This window comes from Athene cunicularia (assembly GCF_003259725.1).
Source record: "Athene cunicularia isolate RWA chromosome 1 unlocalized genomic scaffold, athCun1 chr1_part1, whole genome shotgun sequence".
In the NCBI taxonomy this organism is placed as follows: domain Eukaryota; kingdom Metazoa; phylum Chordata; class Aves; order Strigiformes; family Strigidae; genus Athene; species Athene cunicularia.
The window spans coordinates 92507902-92527215 of record NW_020799091.1 but is presented as its reverse complement, the minus strand read 5'-3'; the positions used below and the strand labels follow the sequence as shown (position 1 = coordinate 92527215).

General features: G+C 36.4%; 1 protein-coding gene across 3 annotated transcripts in view; it reads left to right on the top strand.

The window, feature by feature from the left end:
* EFHC2 (EF-hand domain containing 2) overlaps positions 1–18835 on the top strand; it is a 64378-nt gene extending 45543 nt beyond the window's left edge. For 2 of the 3 annotated variants that reach the window (XM_026856012.1, XM_026856005.1), the window contains exons 11-15: positions 3103–3236; positions 8212–8409; positions 9025–9117; positions 15946–16051; positions 18510–18835. In XM_026856012.1, the coding sequence (XP_026711813.1) occupies positions 3103–3236; positions 8212–8409; positions 9025–9117; positions 15946–16051; positions 18510–18605 (627 nt within the window). In that variant the 3' untranslated portion in view covers positions 18606–18835. The remainder of the gene's footprint in view (positions 1–3102; positions 3237–8211; positions 8410–9024; positions 9118–15945; positions 16052–18509) is intronic. The other variant, XM_026856020.1, reaches the window with a different exon arrangement.
* The last annotated feature ends 479 nt before the right edge of the window (positions 18836–19314 follow it).

Sequence of the window (19314 nt, the reverse complement as noted above, 5' to 3'; positions counted from 1 at the left end):
GGGGTGGAAGCATGAATTGTGCCTTCAACAGACCTTCTCCAGAGCTGCTCTTTTGCTTAGCCTATTAAAGTATGATAAGGGATTGCCTAGGGAAAATAGCCAGGAGGGTTTATCAAGCTATGGTCCTCTGCCTGTTTCTCCAAACCTTCTGTGGATGAAGAAGGGAGAAGGTTCTTAGTGCAAGTTTTAATTGGTCCCTGTCTGCTGCCTCACCAAATTTTGTGAACCTGCAGGACACCCAGACACCAGTAGGCCTAGTGCAGTCTTGATGACTGCAAGTCTTGATGCCATTGTGCTGCTGAGGCAGAGGTAGATGCAGCCTGACCCTGTGCTGCCTTTGGGCCACACATTCTGTTCTTACTCAAACAAAAATAGCAGAACAGCATAATTTCTTTGTAAATTAGCGTGGAGTTAGCACCACCTGCCTTCCCTGGAATAATGAGGAAGGTCTGCAAATTGCATGTTGATATAAAATGCTATGACTGCTAAATGCTTTAAGCAGTAAAACACAAAGCTGTATACATTATGTTTTCTTGCTGCTGGAATGTTTCTTGTCCTAGTAGAATCAAAACCAAAGCTATTCTCCAAAATGCAGAGCACATCATTAAATAGTAAGTGTTCTTTGGTTTGCACCGATTATCCTGGGTCAGACAGGTGAGATCCTAGTTTTCCAGATGGAATGACTGTACATTATCAAAATAAAATCTGCAAAATGGGAAGAAGCAGCACTAAAAATACTTCTTTGAGTTTTGAAATGTTCTTTGTATGGTTAAGATTTGAAAACAGCTGGCAGAAAAAAAGGTTTTTCTCCCAATGATAGATGCTTTACTCACATCCTTTGAACAGAGCTCCAAAAGTAAAGACACACCTTGTTTGCCTCAGTTCATCAGGGGATTGCATACCCAAATCACAGGGACTTCAGCAATTATTAGAGAAGAGTAGAGCTGGAAGATGGTTTGAAGAAGAATTTTAAGATTACTGTTTGTCAGCTATTTCTAAAATGAGAAAAATTATTTTCCTTCTGAATAGAAAGAAGTTTTCCTTTTTGCAGAGCACAACAGTACATTTTCTGAAAACTGGTGAAAGAAATCCAGGTGGAATGTTTTTCTTCTGGAAAGTGTCGTTTTGACCACATTTCTATAGGCATATGATGATTTAGATGAAATTTTGATTGGTAATCATAGTTCAGGTGGGAATTGATTTTGCTATCATTGAAACATTTGTTGACACCATATGAGATATTTGGAAAGTTTTAATTTTTGGTTTCAAAATTTTATTTATTTATATTGCTTTTAAGTTATGGGGAGAGAAAAAAATCATTGAGTCTTGTCATTTTGATTGCCACCTGTACTGAAAGTAACTTTAAGGATCTAATTCTTAAAACTTTCCAACTCTTTTAGTTTCTTTTCCCATTTGAGGAAAAAGAAGATGTATTTAGAAACTGTGAATTTGCTTGCAAAACAGAACATGTGTGTTATGCGCAGTCCTACTGGTATTATCCAGGTTTGAGGAGTGTTTCAAACAAGGCATCACTGTGCCTCCTTGGAAATGAATTCGTCATCTCTGAAACAGTCTCATTTGTTCAAACTTTGTAGTCTTCTGCAGCACAACACAGAGGTTGATTTTACTTCCATTGAATTCAGCATAATAAACTTGACTTAAGCAAGACAGTCAAACAAAACTATATTGTTACTACTAGCATGTCAGCAATTACATGAGAAGGAGGGAAGGTAGGTAAAGATTGCCATGCTGCTCTATTCGGTGTCTACGTAGGTGTTTGGAATACGTAGTTTAGAAAAAAGATGTAAAAATAACTGCTTTGATAATATAGAGAAGACAGGTTCTTAAATAGACAGAACACTTTGTCCATCTCTAAATACTCTGCTCATTGATTCCTTCTGCCCAGTCTTTTCTCAATCTCTGTTCATTGGCTGCCTCTAAAATTTTTTGATTGCTGGTCCAGCTGCTTCACACCATTACTCTGTGTGACAATGCATGCCAGGGTGGTACCTGGAGTTTTGGCATTGGCACCAATTGTCTTCTCTAAATCTGAGCATGTTACCTCTAACCACTGATGTATTAATTAAATTTGAATCAATTTGTACTGCTCTGGCAGTGTCATAGGGACTTTAAATACCCTTTTCTAGATCCCTTTGAACTGATACAAAGCTGTAGACAGGCTTCAGCAGTGAGATCCGTTCTCTGTTACGATTAGGGCCTTAATACCAGTCATAATTTCAAATTTCAAATAAGTTAGTTGAAACAACGTTGCTTACTGGAAGAAATGGAAGAAAACTATTTTCAGACAGTTCATTATGCTTTATACGTTAGGTGGAGCATTACAGATATAAGGGCATATCAGATACTAATACTTGGACTCAACCCCAATTTAATGACTAAATACATAGATATTTTATGTTAAAAATTAGTATAGCAAATAAATCTTTGGTAGAGCACTAACACAACAAGCTGAATAGAGGGTGGAAGTCTTAGTGCTCCAGTTCTGTTTATCTAAACTCAAATTTATTTTTATGACCTATTTAGGAAGAAATAAGCATTCTTCTTACATGACAGGAAAAATTGGTTCCTAAAAGGTTTCCAATCTACTGAGTATGCAAGACAACAAGGTCTCATTTGAATATCTGTTGGAACAGTTCGTTGGAGCCAGTGATGAAAAAAATAGTTTTAACTTGGTGAAATTTAGTAATTGAGAATTAAATGAGGTGCACCAACATAAAGTGAAGACCAAGTTATTAAAACTGTACTTTAAATCTTTCTACTTCTACTTTAGCAATATAATGTTTGAAGCAAAAGTGGAAGTCCATTTATGTAGCTGGAATAAGCTGAGAGTGCATGATCTGATGATTTTGGATTTTTTTTTTTTTTTTTATATTCTTGATAGGAAGCAATTTTTTTCAGTAGCAAGCTTCCTTCTAAACTTAACACAGTGCTGATTTAAGCATTTGAAGTGAGACAGTGGAGAAACTAATACTACTTAGCAGTTCAGCACTGCCCTGCATCTTGACAACTCTTGCTGGTACATGCATAGCTGGTTGCACAGTGCTTTTCTCTCTAATCTATGTCTTGCTTTCCTCTGTTAAGTTCTCTGTGGCTGATATTGGTGTCATCCTCAAGAAGCTGAAAGATATAACTGAACTTCGCTCCCGAGAAATCAGACAGGTGTTTGCAGCCACTGACCCTGAGCATACCAAGGTGATCAAGTATGAGCCTTTCAGGTAAGACGGTAGATTTTGTTTTTTAGTATTTAACAAAGGCACGTTCCCAAAAATGTACAGAGCATGACTGTTTTGTGATGCTTTCTGCAAATGTTAACTGGCAAATGGCATTTGTCTTGCATTTACTTGGAGACTATGTGTGAGAAAGAAGGTGAATCTGTGCCCCAGAAAAAAAGAAAAATGTGATAGTTTCAAGTAAGCTCTAAAGCACAACTCAGATCTGCCTACTTTTTATAGAGCTGTCACAGGGTGTTGTGAAGAAGGACATGTCAGCAGCAATATATACAGTGAAAGATAATGAAAAATCCATCCTGAGAGTCAAACAAATTAATTAGTAGTTTTGAAATTCAAGAAGGAATGTTTGAGTTGCCTCCTGAAAATGGTGCTTTTTGGGTTTTGAATCATTAATATAGAAGAAAGTCTTCACAGAACAAAGGTGTGTTGAAATTATAGAACGCAGTGGTAAGCAACTTTAAAAAAAGACTGGAAGGCAGTAGGGAGAGCACTAATTAATGCTTGGATACTAATTTCAGCACAGATAGGGAGAACAGAAATCTGGATTCTGGCAATGATCCAGATAAGGCAATGGGTAAATGTATAGATACTTGACAGAGGAAATCATGCTGAAATGCAGGCTGATTTCAGTTTATCCCACAGCTAGAATACTTGAACATATGAACTGTGTTGGGTACTGGTAAAATTAATGATGTGGAACAGAGGAGGAGATTTTACCTAGAAGCATTTAGTTTTCATATGACTACATATTTAGCAACTGTCATAATAACTAAAGCATATAAGTAGATGTATATTGCGTGGAATGTCATCCCTATAGGAATGTTAACCAAGGCAGAAATTGCTTCTGAAATATCTCAGAAGAGATATAGACCGCTGGTAGGTTCTTCCAGCAATTCAAATTGGAAGTAGTGAGATACGAAAACAAGCTGATACTCAGAAATGAAAAATAAGTGATTAAAAGGTAGGATTTAAACTAAGAGAGGCCACAGTTATTGGCAACTTTTGGTCAAATATTTCTAGACTCAGATATTTTACTCAACAAAAGCAAGATTTTGAGTTGTTAATTGCATTAAGAGGGAAAATGTTATTGCTAGGGGAAGAAGGGGAGAAAATTGAGTTAGCATATATGTGGAGAAACATTATAGCACTTGGAAGAGGGGTTTACTTTATATACACAATAACTTAAAAATCAAATAATTATGGTTTTAATTCAAATTATGAAATAATCATGTGCACAACTTTTTCTTACATGCACTAAGAGCAGGTCAAAGTTTTAGAATATTTTCATAATGAAATTGGTGGAGCACTCTTTTAGAAGGGATGATTGTGATTTCAAACAGCAGGGAAAGATTTTTATTTTATCAAGAAGAGGCTCAGTTGAGTGTTAAATTTAGTCATGGTCATATTCTGTGCAGTTGTGAACAGCCCACCTGTTTAATCTAGGGTAGTGCTGTTCTGTGGGGTGGAGTAAGACATGTCTGGTTATATGGTATTGAGGCACTTGATTTCAGCACGAAAAATGAAGTAGTCCTTTCCATGAGCAAGAGAGGAAGCAGGGGAACCCATGAAAGAAATGTTTTCTTGGCCTCAGTGCTCACCTGGGCCAGTCTTGAGCACGTGCTAACGGTCTACAATCCCTCCTGTGGTAGGACCGACTGAGGTCTAACAGGAAGTATTCTCTCTACCAGAGGAAGAATTTGCCTTGAAGGAATATTTAACTTTTATAGTGATTGTAGATTTTGGTTTTGTTCATTCATATTATATTCAGTAATTTAAAGGCTTTCTTCTAATTATTATCCATGTATCTTGTTTTAGAACAAAACATTTTTAATGACAAAGACGAGAGCACTTCTTTGCATCTATGAGAACTCTTAAGATATTTTTCTGTGAATAGAATATGTATTTTTCTTTCAGTTTTGTATTTTCTTGTTTACATCACTGTTTATTTTTATTCTGTCATGGCATTTAATGATTATAACTGACTACAAATGATTATTTTTAGTACAGGCAATTATCTGTGTGACAGCCTCAACCAGCATGATAATCCTCTTATCTTAAACACAGCTAAAGCTTTACTGTGCTCTAGATTTGGCTGTTCAGATTTCTTCCTTTCTACCTGTGTAAATTGATATGAACTGCATTTAAAAATGCACCTACAAGTATGATGTAGTGAAGCAGAATTGTAATTATACAATTTACTTTTACTACTTTCAGAACCCAAATCTACAGCATATCATCCAGGAAATAAATACATGGCGTACACTGAAGCTATGCCATAAGTTACTGTTAAAAACACTGAAAGCTTTGTTAAAAACAGAAGAAAAAAATAACTAAAACTTAGATGCCAGTGCATCTCATGGTCCTATATAGACTGCTTTTTCTCATAAGCTACTGGCAAGACTTTTCCCTGTTAGAGACAAAGAACCGTGTGGGTTTAACAAAGATGCTTATCTTCAATTCAGCTTCAGAAACAGCTCTCTTAAACAGTTAATTATTATTTCTTCTTTCTCTACCAAATTCAGATTGCAATCTGTTTTATTCTTCTAGAACAAAAAAAACCCAAGTAAAACAAAAGATAACTAAACTGTGGGAACAATTGTTGCAGCTTGTTTCTTTTTGTCAGGAAGAGTTTAGATGTAATTCAGTTTGCAAATCTTGGGTCTCACTCATTAGGCCCTAACAGTCACTAAAATATTCCTTAATTCCCAAACGAGACAATTATTTTATCTGGCGGTTTTGGCAACTTGCTTGTCACTGACTGGCTTGAGAAAATAAAAGACCTTTAAAATCCTGACACTGGAAAAATCTGTGCCATGTATGGAAATCCAGACTGTGGAAATATTCAGATGGGTGATGTTATCTACATGCTTTCAGCTTCACCAGCCCAAGCATTCAGGGTGCCAGGCTTATCAGGCAGTATTGTCCTCTTCTTTGTGTTTGCAGTAGTATTACTGCAGGCTCCAGGAAAGAGGCTCCAGTTTCAACTGGATCTCTGAATGTTGCTACAATATAAATAGTAATATTCGGTAAGTGGGATAATAATACTGACAAAATAATGATAATAGATGAACCAAGTTTGGTCATTGAATTTGCATAATCTCAAATAAGGTTTGCTACTGTCAACACCTTGGCTTCTCCTTATATTTATCTCTTGCCACTGTAAATAAAGGATCTTTTAGGTTTGTTTAATATGAAGAAAGCCATAATTGAATCAAAGTAGACACTGTACAGTGTTTAGCATCCTTTTTTGAATAGCTGTGTAAGTGCAATCATATTCTGTGAAGAGATATCTTCATTTGAACAGGCCCACGCAAGCCTCTGAGACAAAGCAAGTGAAAAATTGTGTTTGTTGATAAAATTTTGCAGTTTGGAAGGATACTACATTTCTGTGCTTTTAGTTCACATGTGAATGTTAAGAGACCCATTATCAGATTGATTCAAGAATTTAACTGTTCTTCAGCCAGCAGTTTGAGCCTTGTGTCAGAACTTTGTACATCACTAATAATTTCTTCCATTTGTTTTCAATCACAATTATGCTGTTTATCCTTAGTGCAGTTTATCCAGAAATATTATATATAATTAATCTAATTTTGACTGAGGCACATAAACCTATGTAGATGCTTGCTATTAAAAAGAAGTCCTGTCGAACATGAGTTCACCAGAGGCAGACATCTGAGATCATAACGCCAATGTAGGTGCTCTAAGCCGGGTTTGACAAGAGGCCTTGTAACAGCTGAGGTAACCTACAGTTCAGGCCAGTTTTTTCCCGGAGAGCAGGAAGCCTCTTAGGTTTCCTTGCATACCTCACTGCTGGTATTTTTCTTCCCTTATGTTGTGTCAATACCCAGGACATAGAAAGAACTCTGTAATCATTGAAGACAACAAACCCCCTACTGCAAAGACAATGTAGTCTTTCAAATCCTCCACCAATATTATAAATCAGAAGAATCTTCTGAACTGTAATTACTAGTCCAGATTCTTAAGCTTCAAAGCTTGTGTCCATTTGCTGATGTGCCTTCAGGGTTTACCCAGAGCTCACTCCAGTTCTATTATCATCAACAAATTATTGACATAACAGGAATGACTAGTCATTCAGTCCCAGCACTGGCCCATTGAGTGGATCTCAGGAACATTTCTCTTCCTTGGATTAGACTGATATGTCAGAGCAGCACAAGCAGTCTTGGGAGAGCACATCTCAGGCTCTTCCCTGCATGGGACCTGATTCTCCACTGACAGTGTCCAAGCATAAACTTGTCTTGCTTTTGCATTCTGTCTTCTATTCTTGCCAGGAGGACTTGTGATTTCAAGTTGGGTATAATTTTCTGCTCTCTCTCTGACCAATTTCTATTTCCCTTCTCTCAGCTTTCCTCTGAAAGCTACCATCACGGCCAGCTTTCACAATGCTTTGTGAAGTGTGGTTTGATGTTTGATTAATATTCTGTTCTCTGTTGGGATCTTCTGCCCCACTTCTCCTCTGCCTTTGTTAATTCTCTCTCTCTGTGTTATGCAACTGTTGTGCATGCTCTCTGTTTACAGATAATTAATCATGGTGCTGCAGAATGCAAAATATGATTAGGAACAAAACAGGGTAATACCTCGTTAATTCATTATCTTGTTGGACAAATGCAATGACAACATTAATCTCTGCTAATATTCCATGCCAGTATGGCATCCTGGGTAAAAGACTTAAGTCATTATTATTATGTATTTTTGTATATATAGCTGACTACTGAGGAAAGTGGGCATCCTGCAAAAGTTTCAGAGTTCAGGTAATATCCATTGTACCTCCCTGAATAGACATGAATTTGAAAATTTAAGTAGATACAGTCTTTAAAGATCTAAATACATAATTTTATGATGAGTGCCTTTTAATCCTTTTTTCCCCCCTGGAATTTAGGATTATTAACTGTTTTTAAATCCTTTGCTTAAAACTAATGTAGACTGTTGTTTTTGTGAACAGAGATTTGATAGTCAGTATCACTGATGGAGTGTTTTCAGAACATGAAATTAGGACTCTTGCACGCTATTACAGCGTGAGAGAGAAATATGAAATGGACCTCCACTGCCTCCTTGCAATGGCTCAAGAACAACTGAAGAAAAATAACTTTGAGAATTTTGAACAACTGTCTGCAGTGCTTATATACAATGACCATGAAAAGTAAGTTTGCTCTATTTATCTTAAACTGTTATTTGGGAAGCTCTGCTTGTAAACCTACCTACTTTTCTGTTTGTTGCTGTGCAAATGATATTGTGGCCAAAGAATATTATCTGTAATTTTAAGCTTATGTTAGCACTTCACAGTAGACAAGAAAAGGATAGCCTTTTCGTCTCTTTTTCATTTTGTTTCATTTTGTTTGTGGACTGTTTATTATAGCTGCTCAACTGAACATTCTGTGACATAATCAGATGCACGTTCACAGGCGAAACACACTATTTTAAATTAAAGAGGAAAAATAATGATTTAAGGGGAAAAAAGAAAGGAGTTGTAGCTAATTCTTTATATGACTCATTTGCCCTTTTTGTTCTCTGAGGTCACAGATAAAGAATCACAGATAATCACTAAGGACCTCAGCATGGGGGAGACAGGCCACAATGTGTACTTCAAGTTTCTTGGCTTTGTAATAGTGAAATTTCATAAAACCTTGTTTTCTTTACCTCTACCTATCTACCCTGATATTCCTTACATGTTTTCCCATTCACAGCAGCACTCACTTGAAGTAAATGTGGAAAATACCTAATGTACACTCCTCCCCGTCTCTTTCTGTTTGTATAGATGTGGAGTGCTGCCCCATGAGAGGTGCAGGACTATTTGCAAGTCCTTTAAGTTGCCACTGGCTGGTGATGATCTGCAAGCTTTACTGACCATGTAAGTTAGGGGCAATTAACCTGCATGCATGGGCACAAATCAATGCTAAATATCTACTGCAGACACAGTTCTTAAGAATGTGTCATTCATGTAGTATTAATTGTTTCATGGTGCTGATTTTCTCCCTATACACATGCATATTTTGCTGTTTATAGAATATCAATAATCAGCTGAGGTGCATCCATCTTAGCAACGTCTCTTCATTTTGTCTGGCACAGAAGATCATCTGGTTTTGCCAGAATTCTATAGAATTAGTCTTATGGGAATCAGCTACTGATAATTATCAATGAGTTTAACTTTTTTCACATTAGTTATTCCAGTGTATGTGTAAGGTAAAAACAATAATCTTATGAAAGCACATTATGTGAGTTTTAAAAAACATACCAGGATGAATACAATGAAATGTCCTTCAATCAAGTAGACGGCATCAGTAATGAATATAAGATGTTTGCTACTCCTATTACTCTCACCCAACATATATCTCATTGCAATTTTTAAAGACAAAAAGGAGTGTTGGCATGGTTTGGTCTTTTTCCATAGCACATTTAATTTTTTTTGAGACAAATTGCTTGGCTAGCTGTATTAATGGGAATAGAAGTGAAAAGAACTAGTATTCAGTGCACTTGTGTAAAAGCCTGATGTTCAGAGTAACTTGTGGTGTTTTGAACACTCATGTTGAATTTGGTTTTCATGGCCAAATTTTCTGGTAATAGGTTTAAATGCCTGCTCATTGGTCTCTTCTTTCCCTTGTGGAACATCCTTAAATGTTTTGTCTGTACCTTTATACTGTGTTAAAAGCAGGAGCGGGTCTTGTCTTCTGTCATGTTTAGGTGCTTTCAGGTAGATACGCTTTTTGATTTCAGGAGGAATTGCAAACTAAGCATCTGGATTTATTAAATAATGAAAAGACTCGTCAGGCAGAAATGTGGAATCCATTTTAATAAAAAATCTTCATACTGCAAACAAAACTTCCTACTTAACTCAGTATCAACAAGACTGTTTTAAGAAGCCTAAAGGGCTATTTTTCACAAAGCTCCTGTTTCCAGACCAAAAACTTTCAGAATAGTTCCCTGCAGTAGCCAAAAAGATTACTTTGGCAGTTTGTTTGCCATTTATCACATCTGACAGTTAGGGTACAACTATTAGTCATCAGAATCATGTCTGAATTTTAGCATTAATCTAAAACTCATTTTTTAGAACTCCCACTAAGCTGCCCAATACAAAAAGCGTTGGAGGACAATTGACATCCTGAACTAGACAAGGGGTTCTCATAGTTTCCTCTTCATAAGGGCTGAAATTGAATAGATGCACAAATGAGGGACTAGAGGTTTTCCTTTATATACTAACACAATGCTGATGAAAAACAGGCAAGCCTGACACATCATAGGCTCTAGAAATGTGTTTATTGTTTATGAATTTATACCAGGGAAAGCTTTTGTGAGATGAACCTCTTCTCTCCTGAAGAGTATCAGTGCAGGCGGTTAAAAAGAAAAAAAACCAGTACATTGTGATAAAAATTGCAGATAAACTTAGAAGACAAGGAAGAGACTAAGCTGGATTTCACCCAGGTTTAGCCAGGTACCCGACAGCTGAATTAGGACGCTCTAGGTTCTTTCTGTATGCAATGGAGAAGGAGAGAGTTATCTCAGCCTATATAAGAGCCGGATTTCTAAATTACCATCCATTTTCCTTTGTTTCTAAAGGGGCTGTGACCAACCTGTGTTGCAGATTTCTGTATGAGAAAGGTACATGGTGTGGGGCTGGGCCTCAGAAATTAGTGTGAGAAGTACTTCATATGATAGAGTGCTATGTGTAATGCTGGTTCTAAGTTACAATATCATATGCTTCGAAAGATGGCAGTTTATGTGATGAGTCACTGCACTGCAGTGTGCAGTTTGCACTGCTTGGTAAATTTATTGTTTCATGAGGGGGCAGAGTCGGGGAAAGATTTTTTTTTTTTCAATGTATATTTAATAGGAGTTAGTTTCCAGTAATCCAGAAATCGAAGAGTAGAGTTGGCTGAATGACTTTTAAACTTTTCCTTTCCTCTTGCTTCCTGTAGTTTTCTTTGACTGAAGAATCATGAACAGTCTCACTCTGGGAGAGTATGCAATTCTGTGTGGGCAAAGTTTGTCAACAGAATTCATTCTTTTTTTTTTTGTTGGTTTTTTTTTTGAATGAGGAAGCATGTAGTTTTGTGTCCATTGATGTTTCTGAAGCAAGTGATGGTGGTGTTCCTACTGCATGTATCTGTATTTATGAAGGAAGAAAGTGGTACAATAAAAGTTGTTGGATTGATTCCCACAAAATCAGTATATATTGTTAATGCACTAGCTGGACCCTATTCAGCTATAAAGTGATGCTAGACAATGTGATCAGATAATAGTTGAAGACTGGAGCTATGTGTTTATTCAGATTTGCTATCTGAGATTAGGTGGCAAAGACTTTCTGTAGGGCTTAATGGTTGTATTTTTCTGTTTTGAAAGGTAATATTCTTAAAGTATTTATTATTTACATTTATAAATTATGCTGTGATGTTCTGTCACTTATTAAAAGCTTAGGATGGGGCTAGAAATTACTGTCTAATTTTGTGGTCACCTCCCGATTACCCAAGATGTTGTTTATTGTACCCAAAGACCATTCAGTTTCCCCAGAGTGCAGGGAGAATTAGCACGAAGACTGAGGTTTCATAAGACTCTTTCATATTGTCTGTCTAGGGTAAATTTTTATTTTTAATTGTGGGATGGTGAAATAGGAGGATTTAGGTACCCAACAATGTGTCCATTTTTCCAATTCACCTGAGCTGGTTTATTAAAAAGTATTTCCTTTCTCCATCAGCATTTTCTCAATTTTTTAATCACAGGGCAGTACAGACTTCTAATCACAATGTATTAAGCAATGCAGATGGTACACAATTGTTCCTGCCAGAAAACTACAGTAGTAATTATAAACATTTCTTTAAATTTATGCAGGCATAATGAACAATTATAGTTTGTTTAATAAATAAATGTTACTGAAGTGCTTAAGTAATGAATTTAAGGTTTTTTTTTTCTGTTGTATTTATTTACAACAATGCTAAATGTATGCTAACGAGGACTTTAAAAGATGCAGTCCTTCCTCAGAGGATATCTAAACAGCTAGCAGATAAGGAAAGAAAAAATGGAGGGAAGAAGGAATGGATGACAAGTTTACAAGTATTACACGTTGATTGTTCTGGATTAGTTTAGTTGTTAAGTGTAGGTCTCTATTTTTAAAAATATGTCTTTTAATTTCTCTTAAAAATGGCTGTGTAGTTCTTCACCTCTCCACAGTGTGAGACTATAGGATTCTGGAGGGGGCTCGTTTTTTTGAGAAAGTTAATGCCTAGTGTCTCAGTTAGCAGTGTCTGATAACAGTGGGCCTCCTACATGATCATCCCGGTTGTCAAGTCACTAATAGGCTAGGCCAGGCCACTACTGCCTGCTCAGCTTTTCCCTGGTTTGTGGCTGGGTAATAATTTTTTACCTAGTTGTCTACCTGTAAGGTTATTTTAGGGCTGACGTATTTATTTCAGGAACTAAAACCTCTTTTCCTGCTACAGAAAAGCAAGGAGTCCTGGTAGCAGGAGCAGGACGGGAAATGGTCACAAAATCGTTCTCCTGCACTCTGTCTTCTGCTCATTAATTTTGATGCCTGAGACTCCCTATGCCATTTGTGATGAAAGGAGTCTTTAGCATTAATATTTGGATCTCTTAAAAGAAATTATTTCTGTTATTCAGTATGCTGAGTAACTGATAGTTCAATTTATAGTTCTTCAAGACATGAGTAAATTTGTACACAAGATGGTAGCCATTACTTAATTCGTGCTGGTCAGCTGCATAGGCTTGTTTGTTCTTGCAGTTTTCAATCTTTTCATATTATTTGTTTATGACAATTTAGGTATATACCTGTGTTACACTGAGACTATCAAATGGGCTGAAGAATCGCAATATTTTCTCTAAGGTTAAAGCAGCATGATGCTTCTCCTCTGTTATTATCAGATTAACTTCTTAATAAATGTTATGCAAAACTAAGGAATTAAACTCTGCATGTACATTAACATTTCACACGAATGTTTGGGTTACAGATTTCTTGATGGGAAAGAAAAAATATTTGTAAGTAGCCTTTACTCATCCTCTGGAATGGTCATAATGTGATTTATCCAGATTTTTCTTGTATCTGAAGTAATTCATTATGAATATATTTTTAGAAGCAGAAATGTGTGATTATTTCTGTAATGTCAAAGAAAAAAAAAAAGCTCTGCAAACTGAGAGGGATGGGGGAGTGATGTTCATAGTCTAAAATCACATTCATTGGTGAAGTCATAGGGCAAAACTGAAGAGAAGCATGGTATGAAGAGATCTTTGTTGCATCTTGATAAAACAAACCTAATTTCCTTTCCTGAAGAGCACTGTCAGTTTCAGCCATATTAACTCCAGCCACTGAAATGTATACATCTCGGTCCTAATAACGCACAAATTGATAACATCTTCTCAGTCCATCTGGATACTCTCTGCCAAATTGCAAGTGTGTGCTTTTAGTAGATTGATATGATAAGTCACAACAGGGAAGAGATCTAAAGAGTAGACTTTTTGTTTTTTCTTTCTGGATTATTCCAAAGTAATATTTTAAGTTGCTTTTTGTAGCCATTTAAATATGGAATTTAAGAATCCCATTTCCTCTGCCCATGTTAAAATCTTTGGTTAGAGTTAACTTCATGCCCATGTTGTTATCTGTTTGCTAGTGCTGTCACATCAAAGAACTTTTCTCCTTGTTAATGTTTGTTGAAAGCAGAAGCAATGCTTTCCTTGAATTCATTGCCTCAACATAAAGTTTAAGTAGTTACATGCCTTCACTTGTTCTTTATTTAAAAATGCTGCTTATACAGCTCTGCATCTTGGCAGTAGACAATCTTTTGACTTTTCACAATGAGCAAAAGATAAATACATATATAGTAAAAGAAAAAAATTGTCATGATAGTTTTGAAATTCAAAATCTCTGTACCATATTTTTTTCCAAGAGGTAAGGGGTTTTTTATTGTCCTGTTATTTCTAAGACAAAGCTTTCTTTTCTCAATTGCCATCTGCAAAAAAACCTGAAGCAAACAAGAACCCTGTAGAAGTGAGAATGATAATTTTCTTGTGTATTGAATATATTCCCCAAAAGTAAGGCTTTATGAAAATGTTAGCTTGCATGTGAGCTATTATAAAGAATCAAGCTAGCATAGGAGGGTTTCTCAGGGCAATGTTTCAGGCTCCTCTTTAATACTAGTAACAGTAGCATTCTTTTCTGACTTGCTTTCATCTTCAACATAATTCAATGTACTTAACATTCCAGTTTATAGCTAGCATCTCTGTTTATGGCTTTCAGTATATTGTTTTATTATCTCTCCTGCTGACTATTAAATGAAAGGTGTGGGGGGAGGAGAAGGAGAGGATGAGTTGTGGTTTATTGCAGTTTATTTTTGTCACTGGATTTATTTCTTTGCTTCTCCAATGTTGTTTTCCCAGTTTGTGCTGTAAATTCTCCCTTAAAGTACCTTCATGCTTAATTTTTACCTTCTGCAGTGGTTGAACGGTTTTGAGGCTAATGTTTTGTGTGGTGGTATTTCTTTAAGAACAAGATAAAATGATTTTCTAAAATACTTGTTTCCTAGAGATGATCTTGCTCCTGTGCAGTAGTTATTTGTTTAGGTTACAGATTACAGGACGGAATTGTTGAACATGGTGTTTCCCACCAAGCACTAGGTATTGAGTCTCGCTAGTTATATGTCTCTCCATGGAGTGAGGCACAGACACTTCCAGGGTGTGCTTATCTGCCTAAACCAGGTCCCTCTTATATGTAGGTAGTGTTAGGTGAGGCAGATGTCATTCACAAAAGCTGCTAGTATTTATAGCGGAGTAGTTAAGCTGTTCATTTCAAGAATGATATGCATGGTAGCTTCGGCCTGAAGATATCTTTTAAGCATTTGACTAGTTCCACTGAAATAACAGTGGTTCCCAAGTGCCTTAATCACCTAAGTGTTTTGCTGAATTGTAGATTTTTTTTCTGAAGTTGCTTCATCCACATCAATGGCAGAAAGATGATGTGGCTTACAGATTTGCTCCCATGGGGTTTATTAGTGCAGGGTAATGATTTTAGAAATTTAAGCGAGGCAGATAGTGTGTTCCACATGTATCTGTAGAATTTAGCTGGCAGCATATATATCTTCAAGCATTTAGGTACTGAACAAATATATATATTTATTCCATAGAAATAAAGAACAATGACATAAACCAACTACCAAATGACAAGACTTGTGACTCCTAAATCTGGCTATTATTTGATAGGTTAGAGAGCTGTGTGTTGGCAATTGTAAATTGATCCCAAGATGTGTCCAAACAGCATTTTTGAAGGATTGCTTATTTTCAGGAAATGATTGTAGAAGCCATATAAAGCAGGTCAGTTGTGTTATAGCACAGCTCTCTCGTATCATTCTACCTGTTTCTTTTCTACACAAAGGAATCACACACTGATCATCCCAACTGTTTGTCACCAGTTATGAGATCCCAGTGTTGTAAAAGGTTGAGCAATGCTTCAAAAGTAAAATGATATTAGTTGAAATGCAATAAACCTGTAAGAATATGGACTAGAATGTATGATATAGATGTCCTGACAGTTTGGTAGTGTTTTTCTGTACTCTTGACAGTGATTGCCAGTAAAGGAGTAAAAAATTATTATCCAGAAGATAATGTTTTAGTATGCTGTAGATAGCATGATACAACTTTGTTGAAAATTTCCTTTAAGTCATCTTATGGATATTTTGTTCAGGTTTGAAGATGACCGTAAGCAAGTGGAATATAAAAAGCTTGTGGATGGGCTGAACTGGAGAAAGAATCAAATTCCTGCTTTCCAGATGATAAAGAATCCTCTCAAGGTAAAAATCAGTGTATCTGAGCAAAGGAACAGTAGAGTACTTTGATATAATTTGTCCAACTTTAACATGAATGCTTTGTCCAATAGAGACTACAACAGTTTTCATATTTGTGTATTTGTGCCTGTTTTCTTCAAGTCATTATTTTTTTCTGGGAGTTTTAGAATAAAGCAGAGAAGTCAAACAGGGATGAGGAGGCCTTTAACACCCCCATGCCTAATAGGTGTCATATCTCTGTGACAGTTTTCTAGAATAAAAAAAAAAAAAAAAAAAAAAAAAAAAAAAAAAGAGAAGGGGAAGCAGGTGTATTTGTCCATGAACAATGGGCGTGAATACCGCTTCACCCACAAATATCGTTGTCACATGTCAAACGATCTGTTAGCTTGCTGAGATGGTCAGGAAATACTTTAAACTCCACTGACGCTGCAGAAAATAGCTATGTATTTTTTATAACTCCATAGAAACTTGTACATAATACACTACATCACTGGTAGGCGTACAGCAAGAACAGTATTGATAGATCAACTTTGTATATCTCCACCAGCCTGCTACTTGGGGTAAATAAAAGTGTGGTATCAACAAACTGCAGAGATTAATCTGATCTTGCCATGTTGTGCTGAATGGAACATTTTAAAATAGATGGTGCATAAGGCAATTATGCTGATTTTTTAAAACTTTGTAACAGATAAATCTGAAGCCCTTCTGCCAACACGTAGTTTTGCTGATCTGGCCTAGCCAGTGTGTTACCATGCTTGTACAGAATGTGTTTGATTGTATCCAGACCATTTAGAAACATATCTTTCCTTTAAATTCAAGTTCAGTGGTGACATAGTTTAAACCAATATTCCTCAATTACTGTGCTATTAACCTGACTCCTCTCTTACTTGGCTTACCAGCTCTTTCTTCTGCAGCATCTCAAACTGTCACTGGCATCTAAGAGGGCCCAGTGTTGCTGGTTTGCTCTGCTTTCCATGGTGGTTTATTTTTTCACATTGTCATTGAGAAGATTTTTTTTCATCTTGATAACATCAAAGCCCTTCCACATGTTTTATACAGCTGTCCTGTGGTCCGAAGTGTGCATTAGGTTTTGTTCAGTGGATATTCTTTGTTTTTACAGAAGAATTCTGTGCTTAAGTTATAACTCAATATTTAAGCAGTGATGGTCACAGGAGATTGTGTCAGCATAAAGGGCCTCCTAAGGCCCAGTACTACAGAAACAAAAAGGTCAGAGCCTGCGCCTGGAGGATTTTTGCCTTGAAGATGTTGCTAAGCTTAGTGCCAAATAGCAAGAGTGAAAGAAGTGGAGGCAAAGATACACTTGGTGTTGAATGTGTTTGACCTTTTTTTTCCCCTCACAGGATAGCTTATCTAGCCATTGAGGATGACCTGATTTTGGGCAGGTGAGGAAAGGAGATGGCTCCTATGAGGTGAAGGTGGAGTGCAAGTGGTGGTGGAGCCAAGTTGCAGGCATGAAGGAAAAGGTGCTTGTTAAACAAGCAGGAGGTTAAAGTGGACATTTGTTGTGAAATGTATGTTCAGCATAAGAGATGAGGTTTTGTTTGGGTATGAAGAAGACCTTATCTTTGCTTGGAGGACAGCCAGTGGATGGGCTTTCCAGGAGTGGTTGATGCCTAAGAGTCCCAATTGGGAATGGTACATGGAGTTATGGGGGGAAGGTTACAGCTGGAATCAAAAAGGAAGAAAGAACATCAATAGAAATTATTATCAGTCATCATCATGCTGCAATAATCAGTTCCTCATCGGCTCCAAAGCTTTGCTGTACCTGTCATACTGACATATAGCACTGTTTTCAATGAACTGCACCTAAATTGGTGCCAGTATAGTTTACTAAGTTTTATTGACACTATTATTTTGTTAGTTAGCTGCAATATCTAGGCTATCTTTGGTACAATAAAAGAATATGTTAATGAAGAGATCAATACAAAATGGAAAAAAAATCAGAGAAAAGAAGGGATTTAAATCTTGTTCAATTTAGGAATCTAATTGTCATTCTGTTCATGACTTACCATGAATTAACAGCAATATTTTGGGGCTACAGTACCTCTATTTGACAGATAGATTTTAGCAACAGAGTTGTGCTTGTTTAGCTGACTTTTTTCTTCCTTCTATCTCATTGTTTTGTATGATTTTTGGTGTTGAGACATAGATGACTTGCAAGACTTTCAAGTATAAGCGTCTTGATGAAGAAAATATAGCATCATTTAATTCGAAAATATCTGCAAAAGGGCTAATGATAGAAAATATTTTAAATAAAATATTCTTCAAGATTGATTAAAATGTGCATGTAATCTTTTAAGAGGATGTGATGTATAAAGGTCCACCTTTTTACAGATTTGTATGTGGAAATGAAGCAGCTCATTGTATCTTACGTTGACCAGCTTTTAATTATTCTTCTTTTCGATATTATATTCTAAGACATTCTCTGGGTTACTAATTTCAGACTGAAGATGACTGGAGAGGACAACCACCATCCTTTGCTGTGAAAGGGATCAAATACTTACCTCTTCTGGATGATCTGTTTGGCAAGGAAGAATAATCTGATCTCTGCAAGGCACTGCTTTTAGATTACTGTTTCAGCGCCAAGGCTTACTTAGACAGATACTGAAAACATTCCTTGTAAAACAAACAAACAAACAAAGATACAGGTTTTATTGCCTTTAATTTCTTATTCCAACACAGATGTATACTTTGTGTGTTTTTCTAACTCCTTCTAATCAACAGTACTCTTTCATACTTATACAAGATTAATTAAAGATGTATCCTCTAATCTTTGTGTCTGGTTATATGGAGAGGTTACAAATATTGAGAAATCTTTGAGTCAAATAGAGCAAAAGCTGACTGATACTGCTTTGTTCTGCAAACAAAGGTTGTTGGATGACCTCTTAAAATACTAGATTGGACTATATTCGCACAATAAGGTAATTCCATTCAAATTTCTTCTCTTGCTCTTTAGCTTATATCTGGTTTTGCTCTATCTCTGTGGTGATGTTTAAATACTGTTTGTGTCAAAGTTTCTTATTTTATGGAGGAAATGCTAGCAAGGTTTTAGCACAATATACAGTTGTTCTGGTATCAGAGATAATGATAGCCTCTCAATGTAGAAGTAAGTATTTTGAAGACACATTATGGAAGCAATGAGTTCTTGCTTTTTGTTTTAAAAGTGACTCAGATTAGTAGCCACCCAAGTTTACTTGTGTGAGACATGTATGAAGAGAAGGTATTTCAGAACAGTTCTAGCGTGCAGC